We start from the raw sequence: 13525 nt of genomic DNA, 5'->3' as shown, positions 1-13525 counted from the left end.
TTTTGACTCAGCCAATTCAAACTATTCTAGAGAGAGAGGAAAAATGGAATGCATTTTTAATACGAATGGAATGAGATGACACTATGAATTTCTCATGTTTTAATGATGTTGTTTTGAGAACTCAAAGATGATATCAGTCTCTCTAATCTCAACAATCAAGGGCAGAAAGTGAAAAATCAATATAGTACTGCTGTGCTAAACAGCTACTCAGGAATGGTTTCCTTTCCTATAAAACCACTTCCCACTTCTAGCCTGAGACTGTTGAGCCCTCTCCAACTATAATGTTTCCTTTCTTCCCTAAGCAGCACCAATGAATACATATTTTCATCATATCAAATACCTAAATGATAAACCAAACAAAATTAAGTCTCAAAAATTTTTTTAACCTAAATGTTAAATAATCAGAGACATGCATAAAGGTTTATGTATAATGATAATAATCACGGCATTATATATACAAGCAAAAAACTGGAAATAATATTTAAAAAGCAGGAAATTAGTTACAGTTAATAATAATATATCCACAGAGTAGACTACCAGTCATTAAAAGTCATGTTTTCCAAGAATAATAAGGATATGTGAAAATGTTAATATGCTACTGAGTGAAAAAAGGAAGATACAAAGTAATGTGAATCTAATTTTGTAAAGAGAATATACATGCATAAGAAAAAATCTTGAATATATACTAAAATATTAATAGTGGTTCTCTAGACATAAGAATGGGTAATTTTTACTTTTTAAAATTTTCCTGTTTTTCATAATTTTCACTGAACATATAAAATTATTATGAAAGATATTTCTAAAAATAAAATATCAAAAAGTTTAAAGTATTTTTTCTGTTAAAGCAACATAAATAGCTTTTTCAAAGTAGTTGATAATTTTTTATTGAATCGAATCAATCAACATTAAATGATTATATATCTTGTGCTTAAACACTGTTTCATCTGTATACATTAAGCCACATAATCAAAGACTCCAATACAGTACCTTGTCTTTCTTCAGGTGTTTCAATAAAATAAGGCATTCTTTTCATTGTTTCTCTCAACTCCTGTTTCAAAGCCAGCATATATTCTTCACCTTCTCCTGTTTTCAGTGGCACTGGTTTATAATCTGTATCCTGTTTAAATTAACAGACAAAGATTTTTTTCAAATCAATTATGTATTTTAATATCCCTTTTATCTGTATTATAGAAAACAGCAGTTTTATTGAAATACTATGTTTTACAGGCACTAAGTTTTACAACCAACTTAAAAGATGAACTTCGGTAGTCTATTTAACCTGTTAACCCATTTCCTACTTTGCTCTTATATTAGAGGTAAGAAAGATGCGTAATTTTCCTATTGGCCCTGAAAACTACACCAATAATCATTTTGCCATACAGTCTGTTGACCTATGTGATTATCTACTTTAAAAATTAAAGTACCAGGCCATGCATGGTGGCTCACGCCTGTAATCCCAGCACTTTGGAAGGCCGAGGCAGGTGGATCACGAGGTCAGGAGATCGAGACCATCCTGGCTAACACGGTGAAACCCTGTCTCCACTAAAAATACAAAAAATTACCCGGGCATGGTGGCGGGCACCTGTATTCCCAGCTACTCGGGAGGCTGAGGCAGGAGAATGGTGTGAACCCGGGAGGCGGAGCTTGCAGTGAGCCAAGATCGCGCCACTGTACTCCAGCCTGGGTGACAGAGCTAGAGTCCGTCTCACAAAAAAAAAAGAAAAAAAAAAAAAAAAAATTAATGTACCAAAAAAAAAAAAAAAAGAAAAACAAAAAGAAAAACTAAGGTACACAAATGAGAGCAGCTGCTTTAGGTTCTTATTAACCTCAGCTAGTGGTGGTGTTATTGGAAAAAAATAAATAAATAAAAAAGCAGCAGCTATCATTTAGTAAGTGGTTACTATGACTACGATATACTCAATATCCAACATCCATTATCTCATTGAAAGGGCTACCAATATTTATCCTTTTACAGTGAAGAAATTGAGAAGTGAATAAATGGCAAGATGGAGTTTGAAGCTGCATTTCAAGTTTTAAAAATTATACACACACACATACATATACACAAATACGCGTTTGTATGTGTGTATATATTTACACAAATATATTCATTAACAAGTGGATCTCTAGGGTACCTAGTAAAGACATTTCTGATTTCAGAGGATAAAGATAAGGTACATTTTCAAAATTTGATTAGGAATGTATACATTCATGCTGCAACTACTTATTGAGTACTCAACATGTTTAGACTATGGAGGATACCATGATAAACAAGTCAAAGTCCCTGCCCACAGGGAACTTACATTCTAGGAGAGCAACATACAACAAATTAGTAAACAAATGAGGTGACATACAATTTCACATAGTGACAAATGACATAAAAATAAATGAAGGTGGGTAAAGGAAAAATGACTGACAGTGCATGGACGATGGAGGTGGAATCTATGCAGGGTGAGCATGCGTGGCCTCTTGTGGAGGTCACATTTGAGTAGAGATTGGGATAAAATCAGGGAGCCATCCATGCAAAGAGAAGAGATGGTTCCAGCAGAGAACCAGCAGGGCCAAAGGCCTGAGGACCCAAGGAGGCCTGCGTAGCTGGGGAATGAGAAGGACAGTGGTAGAAAAAGGGTCAGAGAGACATCAGAACGGAGAGATTGGGCAGAGCCTTTTACCCAGTAGTAAGGAATTTTAATTCTATTCCAAGTATAAAGAAATACTATGTACTAACATCCCCAGTGTTTAGAAGTAATCTCCTCACACATGGAAAAGAGCTTGTTTTAAAAAGCACTGTAAAGTGACATTATGCCAATACCTGAGATATTTGTCTTTGTTTTTATGCTGCGCTGAATATCAAAAAGGTAAAATACCAAGAGCAAAACGCAGAGACTCCCTGTGTGAGACATCTAGATCCCTGGATACATTCTAAACTAAACATAAAGCAAAAACATCATATATTATGGAAATTAAGCTTGTAGCATACTCACTAAATTTTAAAACAACACTAAAATAAGCAAAAAAAGTTCAGTGGGGGAAAAAGTCAAGTGGTATACTAAGGAGCAAACTTAAATTCTATAGATACAAGATAAGAAAATCATTACGTGAAGGTGTGATAGGGTGCGAACTGAGAACCATTATAAAACCTAATGACTTTTAAAACTATTATTTTCATATTGGAATTTATCAATAACACCAATACAAGTTGTAAGAATTGAAAACTAATTCTTTACTGGTTCACATAGTACTAAATATATTCATGGAAAGATGTATACAGTTTTGTTTTCTATATTTTAAGAAAGCAGATCATGAAAATATTTAAAGGTAAGTGAAACACACTCTTCTTTACTTTCTTATACTTGAGGATACTATAATCATACATCAAGTCCCATATAGAATTTTAATATTCTCTAAAAAATGAAAAAACATACTATGAGAATTCAACTGTTCATATACTTACAGGAAATAGTGGGGGTGGTTTCAACACTACATCAGGTAACTTTTCACCTTTGCTAAATCCAACAGCCTCAATATTAAAGGTATAAGCAGCACGTCCTCTTCCTTTATTCCCAGCCATCAGAACCAGTTATACCAGATGAGTGGGCAAATTCTGAAAGGCACTATTAATGATTACGATTTACTGGATCACATATAAAAAAGAAATCAATACTTTAAAGCAAAATATAAAACTGCACCCCTTAAGTAGCACAGTTGACTTAAAATACTTTTGGAAAGCAAAACATGTACACAAATAAACATGTGACAACTGACTGTTGAACTTCTCACACTCACACACCTTTGGCAGGTAAGATAATGATGGCTTCAACCCCCTCACCCACTACTACCCCACATCCAGTCCACGCAATTCACCCACCCTTCCGTGGTTTGGCAGTAGGATCTCAGATGTAATGTACATAAAAAGTGGACACAAGACAAGACCAGGCTGATGAGGAGAAGAAATCTTTCATGTCAACATAAAAACTATCATTAGTCATATATACTTTAAGACTTTAAATGATTTATCTTAGCATGTGAGTGTTTGGAAGAATCCCTGAGATCTAGTCCAATGTCTTCCTTCTAGAAATGGGAATGGGATCAATGAGACTCAAAAGATGCCTGTCCAAGAAAAAAAAAAATTCAGAGGAAAACAGCTAAAATCATTAAAGTTATGATAAACCTGTACTCTTCAATTTTGGAGACAGGAGTGATATCACATATGCAAGTTGTATTGAACTTTTGAATCCTCTGATTATACTATGAGAACTGAGCTGCCAATGTATAAACAGGGGTCCCTACGCTAGAGTTCTTTCAATAGAAGTCTGCATTCAAATGTAGTGATGATTGTAATGCACATTCTTTACATTTCTTTTCCTGCTGATAATACTGAGCCTCATTTAACCCGGTGAACCCAAGAGAGAAATGGTATGTCCCCTAGACCACTTGGAGGAAGTCAGAGGAGTGGCATTGGTTTTGGCCCCATCAGCTCAGTCTCATTTCTGAATCTACTCACTTGCCCTCCTTGCAAAATTATGCAAGCCACAGTACTTCACACAGCTGCTCTACTCTTCACCAGGGTTTCTTGCCTGGTCATTAATGTTACCCTTCTTAGTCTGCCACATTAATGGTGAAGGAACACTACGTAAAACCAACAAGGTGCTACGTCTTTATATCAATTTTACTGTCTACAATTTGAATATATGCACTATTTTGGACCAAAAGGCTGAAAACTCCCAGCTGACTTTATCACAGGGCCAACACTACAAAGCAAGCGGCTCTCAGTTCTCAACCCTGGCTGCCATTAGAATGACTTGGGTAGCTTAAGAAACTAGAGCAATGGTTCTCAAAGAGTGCTGTCTGCAGCAGCATCACTCAGAACTTGGTAGAAATGCAAACTGTGAGTTCCACCACAGACCTAAAGAAAAAAGAAACTGTGGGTGGGCCTAGCATTGGTGTTTTAAGAAGTCTTCCAGATAATTCTATGTATGCTAAGTTCTGTGAATCACTGAACTGAACCAATCAATCCAGATCTCTTGGGGTGAGGATTGGGCAAGAGTCAGTTTTAGAAGCTTCCCAGGTGATTCTAATACACAGCAAATGTTAAGAGTATTGGTAGAATTGTTTTGGTGGAAGTCTTAGCTACTAAGGAGTAGTTGAGTTAAAATACACATGTAGAATCAAGGACTTCATAGATCTCATCTTTGAAGTTTAAAATTATACAAATTAGCCTTAGCAACTTAAAAATATTTGCCTTAAAGGTGAGATAACTGTAACTGCTGTAAATCTATGTAACACTCAGGATGTGGCAGTCCAAGTTTTAATTCATTTGCAAGGAATAGCAGTAACAAGGCATTGCACTTTTAGACAGCCAATTTAATTTTTTAAATATTTTATTTATTTATTTTTTTCACTGCAACCTCCCTCCCTCACTTAAGCAATTCTCCTGTCTCAGCCTCCTAAGTAGCTGGGATTATAGGCGCGCACCACCATGCCCGGCTTATTTTTTTAGTAGAGACGGGGTTTCACCATGTTGGCCAGGTTGGTCTCAAACTCCTGACCTCAAGTGATCTGCCTGCCTCGGCCTTCCAAAGTGCTAGGATTATAGGCATGAGCCACCGTGCCCGGCCAATGGCACCCTGCCAATGATGGCCAATTTTAATGTCCTTCTACATTTAAGGCCCCAGAAGCAAATCATATATTCAACATCTTTCTGTAATGAAACATCGTTTCCTGTTTTCTGTGAATTACTCAAGTAGAATGCATGGCATTTGATTTGACATAATAGCTGTGATACTGAGAACATTTTCAGATATGATTTTGTAACTAACTGCCCAAGGCTTTCACCCTGCCTGCTGTCTGGACAGAGCTGATTTATCAAGACAGGGGAATTGCAATACAGAAAGAGTAATTCACACAGAGCTGGCTGTGCGGGAGACCGGAGTTTTATTATTCCTTAAATCAGTTTCCCCGAAAACTCGGAGATCAGAGATTTTTTTTTTTTTTTTTGAGACGGAGTTTCGCTCTTGTTGCCCAGGCCGGAGTGCAATGGCATGGTCTCCGCTGACTGCAACCTCCGCCTCCCGGGTTCAAGCAATTCTCCTGCCTCAGCCTCCCGAGTAGTTGAGATTACAGGCGTGCGCCACCATGCCTAATTTTGTATTTTTAGTAGAGACAGGGTTTCTCCATGTTGGTCAGGCTGGTCTTGAACTCTCAACTTCAGGTGATCCACCCGCCTTGGCCTCCCAAATTGCTGGGATTATAGTTGTGAGCCACTGCGCCCAGCCAGAGATCAGAGATTTTAAGGTTAATTTGGTGGGTAGGGGGCCAGTGAATTGGAAGTGCAGATTGGTTGGCTCGGGGATGAAATCATAGGAAGTCAAAGCTGTTCTCTTCTGCTGAGTCAGTTCCTGGGTGGGGGCCACAAGATCAGAAGAGTCAGTTAATTGATCTGGGTAGTGCCCCCTGATCCATCAAGTGCAGGGTCTGCAAAATATCTCAAGCACTGATCTTTGGAGTGGTTTAGGGAGGGTCAGAATCTTGTAGCCTCCAGCTGCATGACTCCTAAACTATAATTTCTAATCTTGTGAATAATTTCTTAGTCCGACAATGGCAGTCTAGTCCCCAGGCAAGGAGGAGGTTTGTTTTGGGAAAGTCTGTTATCGTCTTTGTTTTAAACCATAAACTAATTTCCTCCCAAAGTTAGTTCAGCCTATGCCCAGGAATGAACAAGGACAGCTTAAAGGTTAGAAGCAAGATGGAGTCACAGTTAGGTTAGATCTCTTTCACTGTCTCAGTCATAATTTTGCAAAGGTGGTTTCAAGCCCAAGAATGAACAAGGACAGTTCAGAGGTTAGAAGCAAGATGGGATCAATTAGGTCTGATATCTTTCACTGTCATAATTTTCTCAGTTATGACTTTTGCAAAGTTGGTTTCAATCCCTCCCTTTGGGTTTCATAGTTTTACATTATTCATTTCGTAAATTTATCCTTGCAGGCCTCCATATTTGAGTTTTCCTTCATAACTGCTTGAACACTAAAAGTTGATTTGTCATCTTTAATGTTGTCATTTTAAACTACAAGTCTATGCCTTTTTTTGTTTACTAATACTTACATTTACTATACTTACATGCACAAAAGTCAGTATATTAAATCCCCATATACCCACTACTCCGCTTCAAAATTATCCGTATATGACTATTGTACTTTATACTTTTCTACTCCCATGCTTCAGATTATTTTAAACTCTTCAGTATGTATCTTCTCTCAGAGTTAAGGGCTTTTAAAAAAAATCACAATAACATTGCATCTACAATTTTAACAATAACTCTATACCATCATCTTATATAGAACTAACATTCACATTTCTTAGTTATCACATAAATGTTTTTACAGTTAATTTGTTCAAATCAAGATATTAAAAATACATGACATTTAACTTTCTTTTAAACTGTAATGGTTTTCCCATTTTTTTTTTCTTTCTATTTGTCTAAGAAACTAGGTCAGTGCCCTATACAATGCTTCTTAAACTTTAGGTACAAGAGAATTACCTAGGAATCTTGTTAAAAGGCAGATTTTGAATCAGTTGGCTGCAGACAGAAACTGAGAATCTGAATTTTTATCAAGGTCTCAGGAGACATCAACTGGTTTGTAAACCATACTTTGAAAGTAGCAAAGCTATATAATTTCCCATATTCTGGATTTGACTGATTTATACCTGAGATGTGATTTAACATATTCCTGTATTCTCTGGGTGTATTTCCAATAAACATGTAAACTAGAGGTTTAGATTTGGGTTTGATTTTTTTTTTTTTTCAAGAATACTGAAAAGGGATGCTCTCTCTTTCCTTCTGTATTACATCAAGATAAACATAAAGTCTCCCTCTTGGTATTGATCAGGCTGGTCATGGGTTCAGGTGTTGGTCTATTTCATTAAGTATAAAGTGGCCATCAGTTTTCACCTAATGATTTTAGCAGTCACTGATGATCACAATCTAGATCAATTTTTCCATTATGGATTGCAAAATGGTGGTATACAAATTTTATCATTCTTTCTGTTTCATTAATTGGAATTCCACCAGGGATCAATTTCTCTTATCTATTATTTAGTTACCTTGAAATAAAGTTCATACAGGAACTATATTTATTTTAATAGCCCAGCTTATTACATCTCTCTACATTAAAAAAGCAGGAAAATATCCAAATTGACTTGTTTGAATTGCTGAGTCACTAAGACATATGCTGAGCCTAGAGAAAGCATATCTCCCAAGTATCAAAACTGCTGAGCAGAAGGGGTCACACCTTTCACTCTAAGAAACAACTGCAAGAGCCCACTAGGCCTACTCAAAACCACTGGGCTGCACTCCAGTCCAGGATTTGCCACTACTTAAAGATTAAAAACAATTCCAGGTAAAGTTTACCAGACTTTCCTCATCATGAAAATTAACTGGAGGACCTGCTAAACATAGAGTCCTAGGCTTTCTTCAAGCCCTCAAACCTACCATACCAGAATCTTTGGAGGTGGGCCCTGGAAAAGTTTGGAAAACTCACCCTAAAAAAAGAGGACACCAGCTAGCACTGCTTCATGGAATAGCTCTTGAAAAATAACAAACTCTATTGACTCTAAATTTCCATTTTTATCAAGCAATCTTTGGGTGTATGAATTGCTATCATTAGCGAAGGTACCACCCTTGCCAGAAAAACTTCCTAGCTTTTGACACATTTAATAATTATGTGGCATTCCAGCCTACAAACCCATCTCTTTAAGTTAGTTTTCATGAATCCATTCCCCTGTACACAGAGGAGCTGATAAATTCATTTTCTTCTCCTGCAGAGCTCAGAGAGAGTCCCTGGATCCTGGTAAATATATCATGAAAGAAACAGCCTACAAGTGAGACTGTGGTTGAGTTAACCACTGCCTCATTCCTTTTTCAATACACCAAACTCTAGAATAAAGGAGTTTTAGTGCTTTCTATATTTCCTCATGCTCCAAATCTTTCTCTACTTCATATGGCCCAATTTCATTGAGTCATTCATTCAACCAATATTGAGCATTCCAGGCACTGTGCTAGGAGCCAGAGAGCACTGATCAATCATCTTCTTTCTAAATGTCACTTTCTTTGCAATTTCTCTACCATAATCCAGCTCAGTCCTTTTTCACCTCACTTCTGATTAACTGCAAACTTTGTGGTATCCCTTGTTCTTCCTGTTTAATTTATGGATCCACATTACTCATCCTAAAGCACAGTTTTGATTCTGCTACTCTCCTCAGCTTCCCTCTTGGCTAACTGAATTAAATCCAAACTCCCTATTTACTCAGAGCCCTTTTAAGATGGTTGCACCCTATTCTCCTGACTCACTATAGTCATGTCTCGAATACCAGTCTTTCCACTGCAACTTACTCCCTCTGCCTCCCTGACTTGCTACATCCCTTTTCACCAAAAAAGCCAGTTTAAGTCCCTCAGCAACCACAACAATCACTTCATCTCACATTGCTCTTGGAAAGATCCTCCTGTTAAAACACAGATTTAAAAAAAAAAATTTCAGGTGATACATGTTGCCACACTTGTCAATTTTCAAAGAAATAGAATACCACTTTTGGGAAACTGATCTTTTCCAAAGGGGAGGAGTTTCACCTATGTTTTTCGTTTGTTGTTTGTTTGTTTTTTCCCGAGATGGAGTCTTGCTCTGTCGCCCAGGCTGGAGTGCATTGGTGCGATCTCGGCTCACTGCAACCTCCGCCTCCTGGGTTCAAGCAATTCTCCTGCCTCAGCCTCCAGAGTAGCTGGGATTACTGGTGCCTGCCACCAAGCCCGGCTAATTTTTGTATTTTTAGTAAAGATGGGGGTTTCACCATGTTGGCAAGGCTGGTCTTGAACTCCTGACCTTAGTGATGTGCCTGCCTCAGCCTCCCAAAGTGCTGGGATTACAGGCATGAGCCACCGCGCCTGGCTGTTTGTTGGTTCTGTGTTAAGCAGAGATTTTATCCTCCCTACTGTCTAGCATAGTGCTTCCTACATAGCAACAGCTCCACAATTAATGTCAAGCTTACCCTATTTGTGCACTGTGATTTGATGAGCAAATCTACCCACAGAAGGACAATTCAGTCAGCCCATTATTAAGGCTTTTTTCCCCCTTTCTTTGAGTGGGACCTGGCTGCACATTGGAATCACTGAGAGAGGTTTTAAAGAAAAGAAAACCCAGGATTCACCCCAGAACAATAAAATCAGAAGCTCTGGAGGTACCATTTAAGCATCAGGACTTTTTAAAGCATCCCAGGAGATTACAGTGTGCAACCCAAATTAAGAACCACTGCATTTTCAGTAGAGACAGGGTTTCACCACGTTGACCAGGATGGTCTTGATCTCTTGACCTCATGATCTGCCCTCCTCGGCCTCCCAAAGTGCTGGGACTACAGGCTTAGCTGGACATGGTGGCACGCGCCTGTAGTCCCAGCTACTCGGGAGGCTGAGGCAGGAGAATCACTTGAACTCGGGAGGCGGAGGTTGCTTGTGCCGCTGCACTCCAGCCTGGGCGACAGAGTGAGGCTCCCTCTCAAAAAAAAAAAAAAAAAAAAGAACCACTGCAGATTAAACCTCCCATTTTACAGAAGAGGAAAGCAACACCCTAAGGGGTTACTTGATTACCTAAAGACGCAAAACTAATTCCTAACAAAAGCAGGACTGCTTTAAGGCCTCAGAAAACCTTTCCACTGTTCTTCCATTTGCATTACACTTCAGGAAGCATAGGTCTAGGCTGGTTAGAAGACTTTTTTAATCCCAGGGAGGTCTTTATTCAATGAAGTGAATTAATAACTGCAAAACAGACTCAATTAAAAATGTAAAATCAGTAGCATTGCCCCTTCCATTTCAGGATGTCTCCTGAAAATTCCTATTCAGAATTGTTCTGAGAGGTTTGAAAATGGGTGTAGTTTAAGCATCCAAGAGCTGAAATAAAAAAGTCAATTTTAATCAACTACAAAAACAACGTCCTAGCAGATGCTGAGCTAATCTCTGAAATTCCTCCTAGTTCTAACATTTTATGAGTTATGAGGTAACTGAAATGTCTTGTCCTCCACGTCTTACACAGTTCCTTGTCCACACTGAGGCAGGAAAATAGGGTCTGGAGGCAGGGAACAAAAGGCCAATTCACATTATGGCTATGACAGGAAATATCCTCTCCATAGGGCATATGCCAAGTAAATGACTTTGTAACTTTACTTCATCCTCTTCATTTACATAGGGTGTACACCAAGTAACTAAATGGAAACCCCTAGAGGGTATTTAAACCCCCACAAATTCTGTAAGGGGACCCTTGAGCCCATATGCTCCACCCACTGCCTCACTGGAGTGTACTTTCATTTTCAGTAAGTATCTGCTTTTGTTGCTTCATTCTTTCTTTGTTTTGCGTGTTTCGTCCAATTCTTTGTTCAAGATGCCAAGAACCTGGACACCCTCCACCAGTAACAACGTCAGCTCCATGAATAAATGCACAAACAGATAGAAGCAGACATAGAAGCTAGAGGAGGCAGTGAAAGTCAAGTCACGGTATTATTCCCGATGAATGACTCCTAAATTGCTACAATCAGGATAGGTATCCTGACCTGTCTACTTCCAACCCCTCATCTAATAGTAGAGGTTTACCAGCTCTGTTCTCTCTCCCATGTTCTGTTTCTTCCACCTCTGCTTCAGTTCAGACCCTCTCATCTCTCACCTGGACCTCTAAAACAGAACAAATAAACTTCCTGTGGCCGGACTCTCCCTTTCAATCCACTCTGCAGTCTACGGTATCTTTCTGGAATACAAATCTTGACATGTGACTCTCCTTAACAGAGCTTTGGAGTCTTTCTGCCTCTCACCACAGGCACCCCACGCTGTGGCCAAGTCAACCATTGCATGCCTGGAGTGCCCTTCCTGCCACATCCACTTAAGCCCCAGGTTCTTTTCAGATGCCATGCAAATGACACTTTCTCCATGACAATTTCTTCCACCCCACATGGAGGTAGGCCTCTCCCTTCTCTGTGTTTCCCAAGTACTACTCTGCTTTTAAGCCCTTTTTACAATCATGTTGTAACTGTCAGCTCTTATCTGTCTCCCAGGGAGCCTCTTCAATCCAATCAAGTATTTATTAAGCACCCTCATCGTCAGGCCGTCTTCTATGAATTGGGAATACAGTAGTGAACAAAACAAAATTTCTCCTCTCATGAAGCTCATAGTCTAGGGTAAGAAACTGACAAAATATATTTTATAGGAAATGTCAGGAAATGATAAGAAAAATAAAGACAGGAAACATGGATGCTACTGTGGAAAGGGTGGCTGAAGAAGTCCTCTCTTATTCGGTGATATCTGAGCATAAGCCTGACAAAAGTAAGGCAAAGAACCATGTAGAGAATTAAAAAAGGATATCCAGTGAGATGTGGGATGCAGGCAGAGGTACCTGGAAGTGTGAAGGTCTCCTTGGAAACTTATTCTCCTTTTTATGTCCCCATTACTAACGAAAGCCTGGCAAAAGGCCAATGATTATTGGATAAATTATTGCTGAGCTCATGGCCTGGTAGAGATATCACTCCATTTCACCAATAGTGGCTTGCTTCTGCCTAGAGAAAAAGTACCCAGACTACAGAGGGCCCTATATTACTCTGCTGAGAATGCCCTAAAAGTAGTCTTTTAAGGCCAGCTCAAAAGCCACTCCTCACGAATCCCTTCCACCTGTATTCTTACTGAATCTAGCTTTCACTTCCTCTGTGGTACCTACCCCGTAATGCTTTATCTTGCAAGTAATTGTGTACAGACATTATCTTCCCTCAAACTCCTGAGAATCCAGATTATGACCTTTTTACACAACTCTGTTCATGAATTACCCAGCTCAGCGACTTGTGCATAAGGAGAGCCCCCAGCTGAGTAACCGAATAATCTCTATGAAGATTAGCAAAGTATTTAGAAAAGCTGCATGCCCACCAAAGACTTTAGGAGGGTAGGAACGGAGCGTATACCTCTCCTTCCATGAAGGCTTATTAGTAGTTGTCACAGTAAAGGTTTTCATAATTCTTTTGTAATGCTGTCTCATGAGTCTCTTTATCATTTTTCCTGGCTAACTTAGGAGGTTAGTTAAGTTCTCAAGGGAATTTCTGAAGCCTAAATAGATGCTTCTGGCCGGGTGTAGTGGCTCACGCCTGTAATCCCAGCACTTTGGGAGGCCGAGGCAGGCGGATCATTTGAGGTCAGGAGTTCAAGACCAGCCTGGCCAACATGGTGAAATCCCGTTTCTATTAAAAATACAAAATTAGCCAGGTGCAGTGGCAGACGCCTGTAATCTCAGCTCCTCGGGGAGGCTGAAGCAGGAGAATCGCTTGAACCCAGGAGGCGGAGGATGCAGTGAGACGAGATCGCGCCACCGCACTCCAGACTGGGCAACAGAGACTCTGTCTCAAAAAACAAACAAACAAACAAAAAACCTAAATAGATGTTTCAATAGCTGGGAAGCGGGGAGTGGAGACAGTGACCTCATGTTAACAGAGCGGATGATTTATGTGGCTGGCG

At 39.2% G+C, this 13525-nt stretch overlaps 1 protein-coding gene across 5 annotated transcripts in view; it reads right to left on the bottom strand.

Moving 5' to 3' along the window:
• The window catches only part of POLR3G (RNA polymerase III subunit G), a 40739-nt gene that overhangs the window by 26077 nt on the left and 1137 nt on the right, over window positions 1–13525 (bottom strand). For 3 of the 5 annotated variants that reach the window (XM_019027785.4, XM_019027788.4, XM_055387525.2), the window contains exons 2-3: window positions 3455–3614; window positions 988–1117 (exon numbers count right to left, since the gene is read on the bottom strand). In XM_019027785.4, the coding sequence (XP_018883330.1) occupies window positions 988–1117; window positions 3455–3571 (247 nt within the window). In that variant the 5' untranslated portion in view covers window positions 3572–3614. The remainder of the gene's footprint in view (window positions 1–987; window positions 1118–3454; window positions 3615–13525) is intronic. The other 2 variants (XM_019027786.4, XM_019027789.4) reach the window with 1 other exon arrangement.

Source organism: Gorilla gorilla, chromosome 4 (genome assembly GCF_029281585.2).
Source record: "Gorilla gorilla gorilla isolate KB3781 chromosome 4, NHGRI_mGorGor1-v2.1_pri, whole genome shotgun sequence".
Lineage (NCBI taxonomy): Eukaryota > Metazoa > Chordata > Mammalia > Primates > Hominidae > Gorilla > Gorilla gorilla.
This window is presented reverse-complemented; position numbering and strand designations above follow the sequence as displayed.